The 18,741-nt window shown below is 36.7% G+C and overlaps 1 protein-coding gene across 3 annotated transcripts; it reads left to right on the top strand.

Moving 5' to 3' along the window:
- The first annotated feature begins 6 nt into the window (after nt 1–6).
- Nucleotides 7–18,151, top strand: LOC139138284 (dynein axonemal intermediate chain 3-like). 3 transcript variants are annotated; one of them, XM_070706594.1, is made up of 23 exons: nt 7–134; nt 926–1,184; nt 1,680–1,739; nt 2,429–2,616; nt 3,311–3,415; nt 4,334–4,477; nt 4,755–4,954; nt 5,258–5,374; nt 5,837–5,948; nt 6,506–6,709; nt 8,893–9,072; nt 9,468–9,485; nt 10,556–10,678; nt 11,112–11,185; nt 11,357–11,486; nt 12,034–12,121; nt 12,563–12,693; nt 13,404–13,467; nt 14,438–14,568; nt 15,088–15,292; nt 15,672–15,763; nt 16,250–16,372; nt 17,289–18,151. In XM_070706594.1, the coding sequence occupies exons 2-23, from the start codon at nt 950–952 to the stop codon at nt 17,427–17,429; spliced, it is 2,865 nt and encodes a 954-aa protein (XP_070562695.1). In that variant the 5' UTR covers nt 7–134; nt 926–949; the 3' UTR covers nt 17,430–18,151. The 3 variants fall into 3 exon arrangements, with proteins under 3 accessions (XP_070562695.1, XP_070562697.1, XP_070562696.1); XM_070706595.1 differs by having other exon boundaries at nt 62–134; nt 914–1,184; XM_070706596.1 differs by lacking the exon at nt 9,468–9,485.
- Nucleotides 18,152–18,741: the final 590 nt, after the last annotated feature.

Raw genomic sequence — 18,741 nt, 5'->3', positions numbered from 1 at the left:
AATCGTAGGGTAATAATTTTCAGCGAGTTAGGGGCTCTCATTGCGCCTCTCTATGGCAACAGGGATCCAATATGGCGGAAAGTTTGTAAACTGAATCGCAAATTTTCAAGAATCAGGACACGTTCGCGTACTCGGTAAGCTCCCACGTTCCTTTTTGGTTGCTTTGTTGACTTGTCCTTGTAAGCTTCACGAGCACAAGCCAGTATATTCGTTTCAACTTCACAAACTAGTTTCATATGAGCAATAATCTTCCTCGGATCACGGTCCCTCCACAAAATTGTGGAGGGACCGCGCTCGTATGTCCGCATACACACGAATTGTATGGAGGTACCCTCGCTGCAGGAATGTACTACTATAAAGGCGTCATCCAACAGGCTTGTAGGGGCAGTGTTTATATAAACGGAGTGTCTATTGACAGATTAATACATGCAAAATTTGGTCAGTGTTGTGTTAGAATCTAGTGTTAAACATCCAAATTTAAGCACACGTCTGTAGTCAATACTGTCATATCTATACATTGTCTTTGTTTTGTCAGAGTGAAGAATTAAGGCATTTTTATCATACTTCTCCCCAATAATTGCATTTATTACCAGTAACAGTACTGTCTGGATAGGTTTGTTATAGCTGCATGCTCAAGACATCTTAAATTTAGCAGTCACCCATTACGTTGTAGTTTCTTTCTTGCATGAATAATTTACAAAAACATAATGTAAATTTGCAGACAAATATTATTTTTGCATATTAATGAGAGAACTATGACGTAATTTGCAAACTGCCCTGTTTTATGTTTCCCCAATTGATTTTTGTTCACATGTAGTCTTTTTATTTAGTAGAAATTCTTTATTATCATCCATTTGTTCTAACATTTGCCATAACTTAAATTCACTAATTAATTATTCACTTTATGATACAATTATTTCTGCAGGGTTGTTTTTAAAATATTGTTAAGATGGCTGATGAGGAAAAACCAGCTGAAGGTCAAGAATCAGGAACACCTGAAAAGGGTCGGAGCAGCCCCAAGAGTCCACCAAGTCGACCTAAAAGTGGTGCTTCTACTAAGGCAAGGAGTCCATCACCAAGGAAGGGTAGCGCAGGAAGTGGCAGAAAAACTCCAAAAAGTCCTCCATCACAAAGGAAAAGCTCAAAACCAGGGAGTCCCAAGGCTAGAAAAGGCAGTCCCAAAGGTGAGATTATCAATTCCACTTGCAACTGGGATAATGCATGGATGCATGGACAGTCTTCCCCTCCACTGTCTATGTAGAAAGGCAGTTCTGTATGGAAAGTCTTTTTGACAACTGTGGTTTACTTTACAGGCTGAGGCTCTTTTGGCAAGTTTTAAGAAGACTCTTCAATCAACCATCCTCAAAAAATTGGAACCCTTTTATTACTGTGGCTTGGTCTTAACCCATCGTTATCAATGGTTATTGTGGACTTGTTTACAGGGAATTATGGATGAACAGATTAATGCGAATATCCCAAATGTGTCCACAAACTTGTTTTCCATGGTAGTTTGTCATTGACAAATTTTAGTTTTTCAAAGACCATCAGAAATGCAACTCTATCTCGACCACAGAAAAAGGGGTATAAAAACACTACTCACTGCAAAATCTGAGAATATACTGCTGCACCTATTTGTTACATAAAATGGTATTTAATTGATCTGTTGTATTTGTTCACAGGTAAACAAAAGAAAGACACTGAACCCAAAGAAGAACAAGCTGAAGATGGAGAGAAAGAAGGTGAATGAACAATGGAATGGTTTATTAAAGAATAACTATCACCCAACAAAAATCAAACATAGGTTATATTCCTCCCTTCTGTTATTTCAATACATTCAAAAGTTGTCAAAATAATTCCCTATAACTGTAGCAAATATTACTTTGCACTTCATGACAAATCAAACATATCAGAGGGTGTGATATGTTTACATGCAAATTTGACTGTTTATGAAGTAAAATTACCATACTTTTCAGAAAAAAGTTAAAGAGTCAAAGGTAAAACACAGGAAACTAAAAATATTATTGAATTCTTTTTATGACAAATCCAACTCTCTTACTCAGGTCAAGTTGGTTAAAACCAGTAAAGCATAGCATCATCCACTAGACAATTTTGAGACTGCCATAAATGTATATAAACATAATTTTTACTAAATCTATTTCACAATAAAGTCAGATAAGAAAAGCTGATTTTTACTGACTTAATGTGATATTGAACAATGAAAGTATACGCCACAGTGTAGACCGGAAGATCCACCACTCGAGGGCACTTAGGGAGCGTCCTTGAGTAACAGATCTTTCAGTCTAGCCACAGTGATGTATGTCATAATTTTCATACAGACTCCGAATGAATTAATCTTAAAGAGGTTATTTTTTGAAAAAAGGTATGTGTATATTTCATTTTCCAAAAATGTGTATGTTCTCACTGTCAGGCCCACCTCCAGATGATATAGTGCCACTCTTCTTGTCAAGTAAGACTCAAGAGCTGTTTCATGTAACTGTTGATGAAGATGTGACAACGGAGGAGCCACATAAATTAATCCCTAAAGAGGAAATTATACAAGACATGAAAATGAGGGCTGCCATCTCAGATTTCCATCCTGTCAAACAGACTGTCTTGGTGAGTGATTGCTCAAATTTAAGGTAGTTTGCGCCTTGAAAGTGACAGACGTGAAACTTTTGCTGGAACTTTTCTTTATGAAACTATCATCCATTTTTTTACCAAATCAAGAATGAAAATCAGGGGTCACCATGCGAATTTTGGTACTAGAGAAACAAATTACCTAACATTTACTGTCATCTGCAATTCAACATGGCTGCCATCCCTGTGTTAACTCCATAGGGGAAAATAAAATTTTCGTTTTCTAAAAACTAAGACAGTGAAAATTTTTCTTTTTCCAAGTGCTTTAAAATGAGCTCCCACAAGAGGTATATCAGAAAAGAATTGTAAAAATTTGAAAGTCAAAATATCTGTCCCTGAGGTGCATTCTACCCAAATGAAATTATATTGTCCTTTGAAAATTTACTAGCTTTCTGTTGTTTAAGTTTCCCCAGTGAACTGTTCTATCACCAGGAATGCATTCTCTGTATTCTTTGGATCATCAAGACAGAGATTATAGGTTATCTGACACGGAGAACATTTTAACACAGTCAGTTTAATCTCATTTAAAATAATTTCTTTCTTGCATATTGTCGCAGCTGTTTTCTTTGGTGCATGAAAAAGTAAACTTCTCTTCAATGTTTGGATCCCAGGGCATAAAATGAATGAATTTCAGATTTAGATTAGTGATACATTATGTTTGTCTCCTTTTCAGGATTACCCAGCTGATGAAATCCTTGTCATCTATGATTATGACTTCAAGTATGGTCAGAATTTCTACATGGCACTCACAGAAGAAGCCAAGGAGAGAATTCTACATGTATGTATTAAGTAGTATATTGGATTACTTGCTTGTAGTGTTACCTTCAACATGATTTAGATAGCTGCAAGTAAATGTAATTTTTGCCTGTCACACCAATCTGGCTTGTGCACCTACAGAGCTGTAGGTCAATAGCCACATCAGAAATGATCAAAGCTCCGTGGGTTACAGTTGAATTACAAACTTGCATTAATTCAGCAGCTGAGGGCTGTGCACTGCACTACAAACTGTGTACCTTTGCATTCACCATAATCTTATCACAATATGTGCATTGTACTCAGGGTGTACCTGAAGGACACTGGGCACAGTATTTTTTTAATAATAAATATGAGATTTTCTAAGGGGCCTCCCACAGTGCTTTCAAACCATTAGACCCCCTAGGATTGTGTTAATTTGTAAAATTACTCAGTGTGGGCCCAGTTTTTTAAAGTCCTGCCATACTTGCTATCATGCAGTTTTCATTCCCACAAATTGAAAACTACAAAATCATTAAACTAGTACTAGTACATGCGTCTAAAATTGAAATACTTAATAAACTCTTAAGCAAGTTTTCCATTCTCTTACCAAATCAAGGTCAAAAATTTGGGTCACTGTGAAAATTTTGGTGCTAGAGAAGTAAATTACCGTAAATTTACCGATATTTGAAATTTGCAATGGCCGCCATCACTGTGTTAACTCTATGGAGAAAACTAAAATTTTCGTTTTTCACAAAGTTGAGAGAGTGAAAAACTACTTTCTTCAAGAGCTTTGAAATGAGCCCCAACAAGCCATAGATCAAAAAAGTATTGTAAAAGTTTGAGAGTCTAAATATCTATCCCTAAGGTGCATACTACCTTGAAGGATGCTTTTAAGAGAGAGAAAATTTTGTCTTCTTGATATCTCTGCATGCTTTGACTTCAACTGTTCATTCATATTCAGCCCCCTGAAGAGGAAGGGGAGGGTGAAGCTGAACCAGAAGAGGAGATCATCTACAGATACATTCCACCGGAACCCAAAGAGTGGGTTTCACAAGGAAGTCAATTCGAAGTAGATGAAGAAAAAGTTGAAGAGCAACGAGAAAGGGTAACTATGACAACACAAAAAGTCAGCAAACAACATTTCACTGGCATTGCTTTATTAATGCTTGGATAAGGACATTTGCCTCAAAGTGTGTTTTTAAACCATTAAAAGAAAAGCAAAACATGAAACTGTGCAAAATAATGTTGTCTCCTGTAGCGAGTACTGTAATCTGCTCTACAACCAGAGAAATTTTTTCAAAATGGAAAAAAAATCTAGTGACATTTAATCATTTAGCTCTTGTACTAACACATCACCATAATCTTGTTCTTCTTTGCTGTAGGTGAAATTCACCATTAGTAGGGTGCGTCGTGAATTTGGTGCACCGGTTACTTTAAGCGATCGCAACGCCGGTGACGCCAAAGATGGTTACATCGAGTGTACTTCGTATGAAGACAAGAGTTTCAACATCAAGAAGATGGAAAAAGAGACTGGGACGCAGGCTATTCCTACATTGGTGGAAAGTGGCTCTCAGACAGAATGGTAAGATTATAATATTTTTACATTCATTAAAATGATGTTATTTCTGTGGCACATAAAGGTCTGTTGCAAGAAACTATTTTCCACAAAACAGGAAGCTGTGTTACAAAAGTCAAGATTTTCAACAGCCTACAGAACGAAATTAATTCAAAACCTGACAGACTGTAAAATCAAACAATATCATTTGCAGAGCAAATGCCTTTCACGTTATAAATATAAATAAATAAATATAAATATTCCACATTAGTGTGGCATGCCCTTTTTGTCAAGTCAGCGTATAAAATGTCAATTTCTTGTTGACAACAGGAAACATCCAAGAAATGCGGCCACTCAATATGTCCCAAGGGAATTCAATGAAGAAGAGAAAGAAAAGTTGTCAACGTCCAGAGCTGTGGAGGTCTTCATCACAGAAGTTGCTCCAAGGTAGATATAATATCCCTGTTACTTTAGATGCCATACCTCATTACAATTTGACACTACAAATGATTGAGTTCAGTTGGGATGCAGTGACAATCCATTTACATAATTAGTTTGTCACAATAGACAGCCCTACTGCTACAATGGAACTGGATTTTACATGCGAACTTATCTATGCTAGGCCGTATATGCAAACTCAATAGTCAGAAACTGTCTGTAAAGCAGGTACAATACATTCTATTATGCAAGAACTGCATCACAGGACTTATCTCTGTAAGTCAAACTGCACGTAGATTGTGATTTGGCACTCTGGATGTCTTTCTGATTAAAGAGGAAACAGATGTTTACTGAGATCTTTTCAAATCAATAACACATACCTGTCGTATTGGATATTTTAATCATGCATAATCATGATAAATGGAAGAAACTGAAACAGCATTGCAAATGAATGTTATTTATTTTTCCCAGATTTGAGTTGGCTCTGCAACAGAATGAAATCATGGATGTGTTCTTTGATGATTGGATGGCTCTCTCTGAAGAGGACAGTACATTTGGCAGCAAGTCAGATAACCATCTCAAGGTACATGAAACTCTCTAACTCTGCATTGCATTGCCAAGCTAACCAATCATTATCGCATCAGATGGCATCCAGTGCTGAATACTATTGTGGTATTTATCTGGTAGTCAATGCAATTCCAGTGTTCCTGCAACCCAGTCTGGTGATCCTTCATGCCTGTATGGTTGTTCCGGAATCTAGTCTGGTGATCCTACATGCTAGTTGTATGGTCTTACTTGCTAGGTTGTGTACTCAGTTTGTTTCTTTCTCCCACAGATGCAGTACAATTCTGTTTCTTTCTAATACAGATGCACTACAATGCTATCTACTGATTCACCAGACAAGTGGAAATGCAAATCCACCAAGTTGACTTCAAAAGAACATTGGTAGTCCTGAAATTTGGTTCATTGTTTACCACACTGCTACATTAGTATCTGCACTAAGATTCTGAATTGTCATTGCCAGACCTGTAGATAAACAAGTTCAAGCTTACACTAAACGACAGCCTGAAAGTCTAATAATTCCTATCAAGTGATATACTCTGACATTCTCAAAACTTGATAATTTCTCTCCACTCACAGGAATATCAGTCATTTACCGACTTACAATTCAGTAAAGAGAAGACGATTACATCAGTTGATTGGCACCCAGCTATCAAGGGAATCATTGCCGTATCGTGTGCTGAGAGACTGTCTTTTGATGAAAGAACTGAAAATGCCTCCAAAGTTTTGATGACGCCATCTCTGATATTGGTGTGGAGTTTTACAGACCCTATCCATCCACAGGTGAGAAAGAGTTCAGTGGTCTTTTGACACTACCGGTACTACTTAGACAGGGCTGCTGCAATGATGATGTGGTAGTAATGAACTCATAAAATTTTCAGATTAGCTGCTAATGTTACTCAACGCTTCAATATGGTACTTTTCAGTACATTAATTTAAAACTTGTTGGAGTATCGTACAGTTTCTATAGTTTCACTTTTTGTTCGGCAGCTGAGATTGAAATGAGTTAGAAACATGAGTAACTTTTACCAACCTGCAAACCCTGAACAAGTGCATTCTATTTCAAACATATTTCCAAATTTAAGAGGACCTTTGAGCTGGAAAAATTGTGAAAGAATATTGCTGATGGATGTTTTACTTCTCAAACGTGTCAGTTATTAGTCCCCACGGACACCGTCCGGGGGGACTTATAGGTTTGGTCATGTCCGTCCGTGTGTGCGTGCGTGCGTCCGTCCGTGCGTCCGTCCGTTCACGCAGATATCTCAGACATGCCCAGGTCAATTTCTTTCAAACTTTGCACAAGGATAGTACCCTACCCCATACAGATGCACGTCGATTTGTTTCACAATGCAATCAAATTTGGCCATGTTAGAGGACTTTTTAGTTTTCACCTCCATAGACTCCCATGTATAAGGCAGTGTCCATAGACTCCCATGTATAAGGCAGTCCATAGACTCCCATGTATAAGGCAGTCCATAGACTCCCATGTATAAGGCCAAGAAAAATAAAAATTTAGTTTCTCATCGTATTCATATTGCAAAAAGGATGCAGTGACACAGTTTTTAGTCCCCACGGATGAAGTCCAGGGGGCTTATAGATTGGGTCATGTCTGTCCGTGAGTCCATCCGTGAGTCCATCCGTTCACGCAGATATCTCAGATATTTTGACAAAATGTCACGTGACCTTGGTGACCTTTGACCTCAAATATATATATTTGTCCATAACTCAGTAACCACAAGTGCTACACCCTTCATATATGGTATGATGGGACAGCTTATGACGCCACATATTGTACCTCATTAATTATGTGCATATCTAATTTTGAGCAAGCCAATCGAGCTAGAGGTCTGATTTTTGGTATATAGGGATAACTTAGCAATACAATTTTTTTGACAAAATGTCACGTGACCTCGGTGACCTTTGACCTCAAATATACATATTTGTCCATAACTCAGTAACCACAAGTGCTACACCCTTCATGTATGGTATGATGGGACACTTTATGACGCCACATATTGTACCTCATTAATTATGTGCATATCTAATTTGAGCAAACCAATAGAGCTAGAGGGGTCTGATTTTTGGTATATAGGGATAACTTAGCAATACATTTTTTTGACAAAATGTCATGTGACCTTGGTGACCTTTGACCTCAAATATACATATTTGTCCACAACTCAGTAACCACAAGTGCCAAACCTTTCATATATATGGTATGATGGGACACCTTATGATGCCACATATTGTACCTCATTAATTATGCACATATCTAATTTGAGCGAGCTAATAGAGCTAGAGGTCTGATTTTTGGTATATAGGGATAACTTAGCAATACAATTTTTTATCAACGTCACGTGACCTTGATGACCTTAGACCTTGATTATACATATATATGCATAACTCAGTAACCACAAGTTCTGTACGCTTCAATTTTGATAGGATATTAGACCTTAAATTTCACATGTCGTACCTCATTTGTTATGCACATATGTATTTCTTGGCTGGCCAACACAGCTAGAGGTCTGATCTTTTTTCCGATTTAGAACCATAACTTAGACATGCCTCTTGTTATAAATTGGGAAAAACGACATAAACCTATGTGCCCATAGATATGAACTTATACACTCCAGTGATACTTCTTAATGACCACATTTCCCTGCCCCATCAAGACTAATACTCCTTTTACAAGTGGGGACTATGTCATTGTCAATGACTTGTTCCAAATATTGTTCAGCACAAAGTTGTGACTTTCAACATTTCTATATCATGACTGTTAAAATGAGCTTGATGTTCTCAACTACCCAATTGTCAACAATGTGCCTTGAAAGTGAAAGACTTAAACTTTTACTCAAACTTTTCTCAATGATACTTTCAACAATATTTAGATTTCTGAGATTTTAGTGTATGAAACCAATTTTTCATCACATACCTTTCCTTGTTTTTTTCCCCATCTTCCACTACAACAGTTGCTGCTGGAAGCTCCAGACGACATCTTTTGTTTCCGTTTCAACCCAGTTGATCCGAACATCATAGCAGGCGGCTGCATCAATGGCCAGGTGGTCCTCTGGGATATCACCAGGTGGGCAGACAGACTGAAAAACAACCCTAGAGGAAAACAAACAAAGAAAAACACTATGATGAGTTTGGTAAGTTCAGCCATACAGTGAAAGGTGTTTTTCAAAGTCAGCCTTAAAGGACAATACCATGGGAAACAAACCTACATCTGTCGCAAGAACATAATTTTTAAACTTCATTAACTGTATAGATTACCTGGTAATCTCAGTAAAATTCAGAATTACAAATCTTAATGTCATAGTTGATGACTAATATTTCAAAATCTGATGATTGCAGTAGTTTGCCTTTCTCTTTGCTTAGTAATTTTCTTTCTGGAAAATGCTTTTTAGCAATTTCTCAATAGCACATCACAAAAGACAGTGCCATGTAATGTAATGCTGTCATCCTATCACAATCATGTCTCATTTATCATTCACATCACAATCATTAATTGTCATTTTACAACAATCACTTTTTCCCATCAAAGCCGACAAATGACAACAAGGTAACATGATGTGTGCTGGGTTTGCTGTGCTTCACCATACCATTCTATTCTCAATATTGTTGCAGTGTATTACCTAGGTTTTGTATTTCTTGAACATTTAAAGTTTGTATCAAAATATCAGATCACAGGACATTTCTGTGCGATCAAATCAAAAGATGCTCAATGCCTTGTAAGGAAAGCAGTCACTGATCATGGCAGCGTTTCATATGGGCATTCATATCATGGTCATTAGTCCTGTTAATATTTTGCAATGCAAACAAAAACATCACATACATTCCTCCACTTTCCATGTTCCCACTCATATTCAAACACACATTACCATTAGCCCATGTTGAGTATTAAACAACTTGGATCTGGTTCACATAGCATGCAGTTCGTCTGCTCTTCATTGGAATTTTGAATTTAATGGGTTCAAAGGAGTCTATTTCTATTTATATAGCTGTAGTGATGTGCTTGCAATGTTGTGGTTCACATGATTTGAATCTAAAATTTATGAACAAAAATTGTTTTGCCAATAATCATGAAATCTTCAAAGCTCTGTCTTGTCTATTAACACATCAAGAGTAAGTAAACATTGGAGCAAGATAGATTTCAAAAATTTTAGTATCACTTTCAAAATATTGGTAGCATGCTTAGAAATATGTCGATTAGAATTCTCGAATTGTGAATGTTTTGTCTTTAAAATTATCACATTCCATAACAGATATGCATTTTTGCCAGTATATTATTAAAATACTTTTCAAACTTCTAACCACTTTTAGGATTGCTGTGATCTCATTCAAATTTGTATTGAGTTTACATTAACTATAGCCTGATACCAAAACCAGTCTTTTTTCGTTTTTCAAAGTACAACCCAGTCCTTGTCACTGGTTACCGTACTATATGGACTGAGTAAAGGTATTTTGTTATCTGCAGCCAGCAACTTTCTTACTAACATTTTGAAATTTGATCTTCTGCATCTTGTAGGATTAGATATGAGTATGTGTGATTCTGACATGCCACTAACATGATCTGACTCCAGATGTTATCCTGTTTGTGAGCTGACTGTAGCATCTCCTTGTTTATTTCAGCCTGGTTTTGAAGATGAGAACTCCCAGGAGACGCCCATCATACGTTACTGTGCAGTTTCAGCGATAGAACACAGCCACAAGACAACGATAACAGATTTACAGTGGGTGCCTGACCACATGGAGGTAAGGAATGGTCTGATTGATATTTTGGATGAAAGTCTTGTTACACAGATGCCCTGGTTGCTGGAAAACATTGCAAGTGGTTCTCATTGTGGCAGGAATGAGTGTGAATTGGAAGATCCATCGTTGAGGGCGCTCTCTTTTGGGGAACACAGAGAGCGCCCTTGAGCGACAGTCACTGATCTTTCAGTCTATAAGAGTGACACCAGTTTCACCTTGTCACTCTGTAAGCCATTTTGGAACTTTTTGCACAGCAAAATAATTAACTAAAATATTTAATACAGGTGAAAAAAATTTTAATTTTGTGATTAGATCAAAGGTTTCTTTCTCATTCCAAGTCACAATATTTAGAAAAAAATGTATATCAATTCTGCTTTGTGCTGGTGGACATTTATTTTAAAAGGTAAAGTATTGACATCTTTCATCTCTTCAACAGATTAATCGTTTTGGTATTGTCTATGAGAACAAAGCTGTAAATTGTACGCAGATCTTGACAAGTGCTGTGGATGGGTAGGTAGTTTTTCATATAATCCTATGAAATAGTGATCATCTCTATCTATTAGAATATCACAAAAGTTGATCAGTTGTGGAATTGACACCTGAATCTTCTTAAAAAAGGACATTTATACTTTTACCATTAATGTTTACTGTGTTGTTTTTTGCTTGATTTGTACATCACAGGTCTGTCTTGTTATGGGAGACCAAGCCACCTAAAGGTCATATCATACAGTCGGATTCACAACCTAACAACCCATTCCAGATACCCACAACGTTCAAACATCTAGACCTGACATGGAAGCCACTACTCAGGGTAAGTCCCATCGAACTCAAGCATTAATGAATCATTGAATCAGTGAGTTCACTCTTGCCATCTACATGTGGTACAGTCAATTTTCTTACATGTTTTGAATTAGTAACACATTTCAAGGTACAGTGTGATAGCAGCTGTCAATACACCAGTCAGTTACACTAAAGGATTCAATTCAAAGATTGTCATGTTCCTTCAATTGCATAATCTCCAAAATGAATGAAGTAGACAAAGTGCCATTGAAAAGACCCATACATGTACATCCTAGGCCAGCATTTTATCAAAGTCTTACACCCCCTGGAATGAAATGCTATATGAATTACATTGTGTACATTGGATGCTGTACCATTTTAAAAAGACTATCAAGAGCAAAGCTATCTTGTTAGATTATTTATCTTTCTCATTTTACTTCACTGAAGTTTGTGTTTTATTCATTCAACAACCACTCACCTAATCATATTAGTAAGTGAATATTTAAAATAACAAAAATATGAACAAAACAAGTTTGACAGTAGCTGTACAGTAATATTCACGTCATCTATGATTTCAGCTGCCACTGGCCAGGCTGGATGGTGGAAGTGGAGACTATGGACCGACCAGAATCTCCATCAAAGAGAGACAAGGCGATAGGAGTGTCTGTAAGTGTTTACAAAATATTGTAGCAAATCAGGTGAAAAGATGAGGAATTGCTGTGTTGTATTTCATGATGTATTCATAAAAGGTAAACAAAAAACAATAAACAAAAGTGGACGGTAAAGTACAGTCATGATATTTGTACAATGACATCTTGATAGATCAATGATATATGCCAGATTTTTTCTGAAAGACTGCTATTGTGTACAGCCTCATGCATAAATTGTAACAGAGCTTTACACTTGTAGTTTGCAGCGTCACACTTGAAATAATTTTTTTTTATGTGCTTAGTCATTTATTCATGCACGATTACATGACATTTATGCGGCTATCCATTTAGTCGTTTGTTAATAGATTCATTTAAAATGCAACTTGAACACACTCAATATCTATGTACGTGTAATGAATATGGAAGTGATGATATTGTCTTGGTGTTCTCTTTCCAGTGGACAAGCTGAAATCTGACAACAAAACTGACTTATCCAGTACAACCCATCTGACAGCACTGAGAACAGGATCTGCCAAGGATAAACGCCAGCTGGAAAATGTGTCAAGCAAATTCTATGTAGGAACAGAGGTGGGTGCTTAAAGACATTGTTAAAAAAATCATACCTTGCTCTCTTCATATATATAAATCAATATTTCCTCAAAAGATTTAGACAATTATCAAACAATCAGAAAGACATGATGTTGACATGAGGTGCAAGAAATTTTTGCAACTTTTCTAGTCCTTTCACCCCTATGGTTTGTATTTAGATTCAACCATACCATTTAAAACAATAGGGTGTAATCAAAGCACAATTCTGAAACCTAGGGTTATTAATCAATTTGATGACCATGCACTGCCAGATTGTACTCTCCATGTTCAAGCCCCATTAGGTGTATCTTTGCGCAATTTACTTACCAAAAAATACCATCTAGTCTTTAGAGAGATGTTTTGGATGGCTGTTTTAAGCCATTTGCCTTTAAAAATGTCACTATTATTTCAATCCTTGGGATGACTTTGATGGAATCAAGTCCGGTGTAAACATGTATTATTTGTGGTGGAAATGTTTGATTTGCAACTTGAAAAGTATGTAATTGTGCATTTGTTGCCAATATTTGAAAAACTTTCTGTGGTCACAATGCGGTCAGCACTTTTACATAAGTTGCATTTGATTTCAAACCATCTATTCCAAACTGGAAAGTAAATCCTATTCTAGGCCTTCAGTTTACATTCTCCATTCATGTCACATCTAGTATGTTCACTATTCAGTTAGTTCTGAAAATCTTTCCTCGCTTCCACAGGACGGTGAGCTAGTGTACTGTGACTGGAAGTATGAGAAAGATCCTGACTCTGGCAAACTTGGACGTGAGTATTACATTAAGCTATCTGCCTTGAATGTGTCATGTCTTGATTCCAATTATAATATACCAGTTTTGTTAACAACAATTTATGAGTCTATTTGAATTCAGATAACATACAATGAGCAAATGTAAACACTAATGGATACAGGAACATTATATTACCATGCCCTGCCCGTCGCATTTTGATTGGTCGAGCTGAACCACGTGACTGACCACAAATACACAGTAATGGTTTGTTTACATGCCCGTGAATATGAATAATAAGATTAACAACTCAAAGTATCGTAACTTTACAGCTCAAACGTAAATCATAATCAATCACAAAATAAAATGGAGCACTTGTGGGCCAAGTTGAGATACTTTTTTCTGAAAATATCTCCGGATTTGCCAATTTTTTACAGCGCGCGTGACAGTGCGTCGTGTATTGCTCAGTTTCTGGGGCCCAGTTGTCGTTCGCTCCTGAAATTTTCGGAAATTTTGACGGTTTTCTTGGGTTCGCTGATAATATAATGGAAATAACAGACTCCGCTCTGACCATTAACGTTTATTTATGGGCGCGGGCTCGAGGAAAGCCAAATTAACGGGCTCGGCAAGCCTCGCCCGTTAATTTTTGGCTTTCCTCTCGCCCTTGCCCACAAATAAACGTTAACGGTCAGCGCGTCGCTCGTTATTTCTATAGTAATGTTATACTGCCAGGTAGTGCGCCCTCGCTTTGTTGCACTTTTACCTGTTCCTATGAAATGTGAAGTTTCATTCACAAGTGGGACTGCACAGCATTTTTAACTCAATATCAGTCAGTAATGAGGTCCAACATTCGGAACAGTTGTCAAAGAAGAAAATTGTTGAACACTGATTTTATGTATAACAGCATCATAATTGCCAACGTTCAAAAATTTCAGCCTTACTGATCAGCTTTTTGAGTAAACAATACAAGAAATTAAGATGTGGTCACATTGTGTATCATTAACATACAGCTCAGAGACCAGAATGGAGTAAGCTATTACATGACAGCACCATCAACACCTTGCAAAGGTCTCCGTTCTTCAAGGACATACTGCTCTGTGTCGGTGGATGGAACTTCAGTATCTGGAAAGAAGGTGTTCAAGTAAGTGTGTGTATCATATCAGATAAAAACACTCATAACTGTCAATGATAATGCTACTATAAATTATTGTTATAATACTGTACTGACATGAGCATTGATGAAGGTTTTTTATGATAAGTTAGTTATGCAAATATCTATCTTCAATGAAACACTGGATGCGTGTAGCACTGGTAAGAATAAAATTGTTCATTTACAGCCGTAAATAAAAATTTCAACAAGTCATGCAAACATAATTATCTTTTACCATACTTAGTCCAACTTTTTGCCAATTTGAATTAAAGGTATTATTCCGTGTATGTACTGCATGCATGCACGTAGAGAAGGCAAAGAAAGTACATTACCAAAAGTGTATAGAAGAAGAAACATTACATGAGAGAGCATTGCGTACATGCCTTTTTTACCGCAAATGATATATGCAAATTTGTGTTATATGAAATGAATGTTTCAAAATCAGAGTGCAGCTTCTATGAAGCATTTTAACTTTAACTTGAATCAACTTTTTATCATAATTCCCTGCAGTCTGGACCTCTGCTTGTGTCAGCTTTATCACAGAAGAAGCTAACAGCTGGTCACTGGAGTCCTTCACGTCCTGGTGTGTTTTACATTGCCAGGTCTGATGGCAATGTTGATGTGTGGGATCTGCTTGATAGAACGCATGAACCATCTCTGACACAGAACGTAACGGCTGCCACCATCACTGCAATATTTCCATGGGCTGTGTCTAGTAAGTATGAGTCAGGGAAACTGAGCAGGTCAATCCACCCTGTCACTGCCAAATACTGGTTCAAGGCCATTGTTCTGAGCTCCATGGCAAAATAGGACCTATGTAGAAAAAGATTTGGTGAAAAGTTACAAAATTGACTTCAGAGGATTGATTCATCGCTCAATTTGATTTTATGTTCAGCGAAATACACCATTTACTAAAATGTCAGTTGGCTTTTTGATATCACCAGAATATATTGCCAAGTAGCTTGGAAGAAATATCAGTATCAGTGTTTGAGGAAAGCACAAAGAGGAAAAGGAAAGCGGGTCTATAATTGTTCATTTTGATAACACAATACATTTTTTGCTGTATTAAAATGGCGTTACATTTGTCCCTACAGGTAAGCAGCATTTGCTAGCCATTGCTGATAATGTGGGTACACTGCATATCCTTGAAGTGCCATGGACACTGAGACATGCTACATCAAATGAGGTACAGAAATACTTTCACAACCCGTTCCCATCACCATATATATTGCTCTGAAATATTATCAATTTTCTTGGACTATCCTACATTATGTGTTGATTATTACAGAAACATTTATCATTCACTAACATCTAATTCTGCTGTTTTTATGATAAAATCCACTAAATTGTATTAATGTGAAGATGTCACAAAACAGTAAACTTCCTTTTCTTCCTACCTTGGAATCTATGAATTAAATCCCAGTGAATGTGGCCTCAACATCAAAACTGTGAAAGTCTAATGTTTTTGTAGTATTATTTATGATAGTAGTTCATGTGTCAATTTTGCATGCGTATGAAAAGATAGCGTGGCCAGTTTATAAGAAAAGATAATGTGAAAGTCATTTACAGTTGTAGGCAATGAAGACTTTTAATATTGTGCACAATTATTTGTATTGATGACTTGCAAATCTCAGTCATTTATTTCAATTTTGTTCTGTGACCTTTACCCTAGGTCACCAGTGTTGCCAATTACTTTGACCGTGAGGTCAAGCGGCTAGAATTTGTGGATGAGCGCAAAGACTTCCGTGAACGAGACAAGAGACAGAAAGACGCAGATGAAGCCTTGAAACAGTCTGTAAGTATTTTTGATAATGACTTCACATATGGTGGTCATTGTAATATGGGTAAATTTGGCTCCACTTTGTGCTGGCATGCTTGTCCTTAAGTGGGCTATACCTGTAACCCATCATGATTACATGGTTTTACAATCCTATATTTTTGAACTGATAGAAGGGTAGTAGGGTAACTGTGTAACAACCAATTGTGATATGTTGAAAATTTACTCATTTTTTCTCCCAGGGAGGGACACTTCACGAGTGCCAGCCCTGAATTGACATGAAAGAATGCTTAATTTTCTGTGATCTTACAGATCGACAATCAAAGTCACGTGAATGTAGATGTTATTGTTCAAATATCAAAATTATGCTGATTATATCCGCAGCTGGTTTAAAAACAGAAATTTGTACTAATAGTTTGGAGACAGCAAAGCTGAAGGATACAGGGCCAACACTGACCAGTTTTAGAAATAAACACAATTCGAGGAGGTTCAGGTGCTTCTCAAATTTATGGGAGGGCTCCCCAAGAAAACTTCATTGTTTTCGTGATGAAGATATGGCCTCGTGTTCGTCAGGTGTGCTTTTGAGACTTTATCGGAACCAAAGAAACGAAACAGTCAACAATATTCAACTATATAAAAAACAGGATCAATTTGCTGCTTAAACATGTTTCGTAGTTTTTAAAATTTGATGTTAAAATAACATCATTTGGTGATACTTAAACAGTTGACATCTGAAAATTTTTGGATCATCATTCTTTGAGTGATTTCCCAGCTGTAAATAAAGATGACCCCCTCGTAAAACCGAAACAACTTGCTGCTTCGTAACATTTTGTAATTCTATTGTGTCATCATGATGACCCAAAAGATATTAATTGCATGTAATGAACATGATCAGTGATTGTAACATTACAAATTGCTTGATCCTTTGTCGCAGGCCAAACCGCCAGAACCAGACGAAGCAGAAATCCACATGAAAATGAAGATGGCTTACGATGATTACGAAGAGATGGCCAAGAAGTTCTTAGAAGAGTTAGGGCTGATAGTACCACCTGAAGAACCTCTTCCAGAAACATAATGTGAAAGTTAGCTAGTTGTCACTGACTTAGGTGGTTTCATGTGACATTGTTGTCCATCGCACATTACATCAATGCTCTCCAGCCATATTGGTCGAGTGGGTTGTCTGAAGCTTCCCTAACTTGATTGATATTTTTTATGCATGTAATATATTTTCATCACTCTATCTACACATGTCCAAAGAGTGGTGCAGATATAGATAAACTCAACAAAATAGAAATCATAAAAGTAAAAAAATGTTTGGTTTTTTATCTCTTTCAACTGTTTGTGATGATTCATAGTGGAATTTTATAATATTATTGTTCATTTACCCTGTCAAAATTCCCTCATATCTGGGATAATAGCTATGTTCATGTGAAATCTTTTACACTGTAAATTTAGAAACAATATATTTCAGCTTTTTGCAAGCACAGATGAATTGCAATATCTTTGTGGTACATATGAATAGTATGTCAAGATTTTTGTGTGATTAGCTTTGTTCATTTGTCGTTATTATATGTAAATATTACAAATCTAAGAATCTATAATAATAGTGATTGACATGATGAAATTATTATTTCTTGCTCCCAAGTATACTCTCAATAATGTTATTAAGGACACATTGTAATATATACTGGTCTATATGACACCCTCTCTTAGGTGTACATAACAAAAGTATTCATTTTTAGACGTTGGAAATAGTTTTTTATTTCCCAGCTAACAATAAATTTACATCATAATGTATCCAGTCTTTGTTTATGTTTTTGTCAATAATTTTCTCTCACGATTGAAATTTAAATCTGATGCAAAAATTTTGGCAATAATCAGCCATAATCTGACAAAACAAACCACTTGGCAAATTTTGAGTCCTAATTTAGTTTTGTCGCCAATGTAGATGTACGTATTCATAAGCCTAGACCCAGCTGCCTGAACATTCATCCTACGCGAGTACATCCATTTTAAAAGCACAGGTGCTACTGCAACAAAAGTGGTCAAGTACTGCACCTAGACGACAGGTTTAGCCTCTTAATTTGTGGCATCACTATTTTCATTGGCTACCACAATAACCATCCAAACAATGAAACCACAAAAGTGTGAGTACATCCATTTTAAAAGCACTGGTGCTACTGCAACAAAAGTGGTCAAGTACTGCACCTAGACGACAGGCTTAGCCTGTTAAGTTGTGGAATCACCATTTTCATTGGCTACCACAATAACCATCCAAACAATGAAACCACACAAATGTGAAGTCCATATATTCAACAAAAAGGGGTGAATAATTTTGGAAACCACAAACTCTCAGCTGGTCACATACAGTAGGATTAGTTTTTAGT

Source organism: Ptychodera flava, chromosome 8 (assembly GCF_041260155.1).
Source record: "Ptychodera flava strain L36383 chromosome 8, AS_Pfla_20210202, whole genome shotgun sequence".
Classification (NCBI taxonomy): domain Eukaryota; kingdom Metazoa; phylum Hemichordata; class Enteropneusta; family Ptychoderidae; genus Ptychodera; species Ptychodera flava.
Note: the sequence above shows the minus strand (reverse complement) of the source record. Positions and strands in the feature narration are given on the sequence as shown.

Excerpts from the sequence above, each read along its gene's own strand:
- LOC139138284 (XM_070706594.1), top strand. The coding sequence starts at position 950 with ATGGCTGATGAGGAAAAACCAGCTGAAGGTCAAGAATCAGGAACACCT. Across the intron at positions 5,949-6,505 it reads AGTCAGATAACCATCTCAAG|GAATATCAGTCATTTACCGA; the intron begins GTACATGAAACT and ends CTCCACTCACAG. Across the intron at positions 11,487-12,033 it reads CATGGAAGCCACTACTCAGG|CTGCCACTGGCCAGGCTGGA; the intron begins GTAAGTCCCATC and ends CTATGATTTCAG.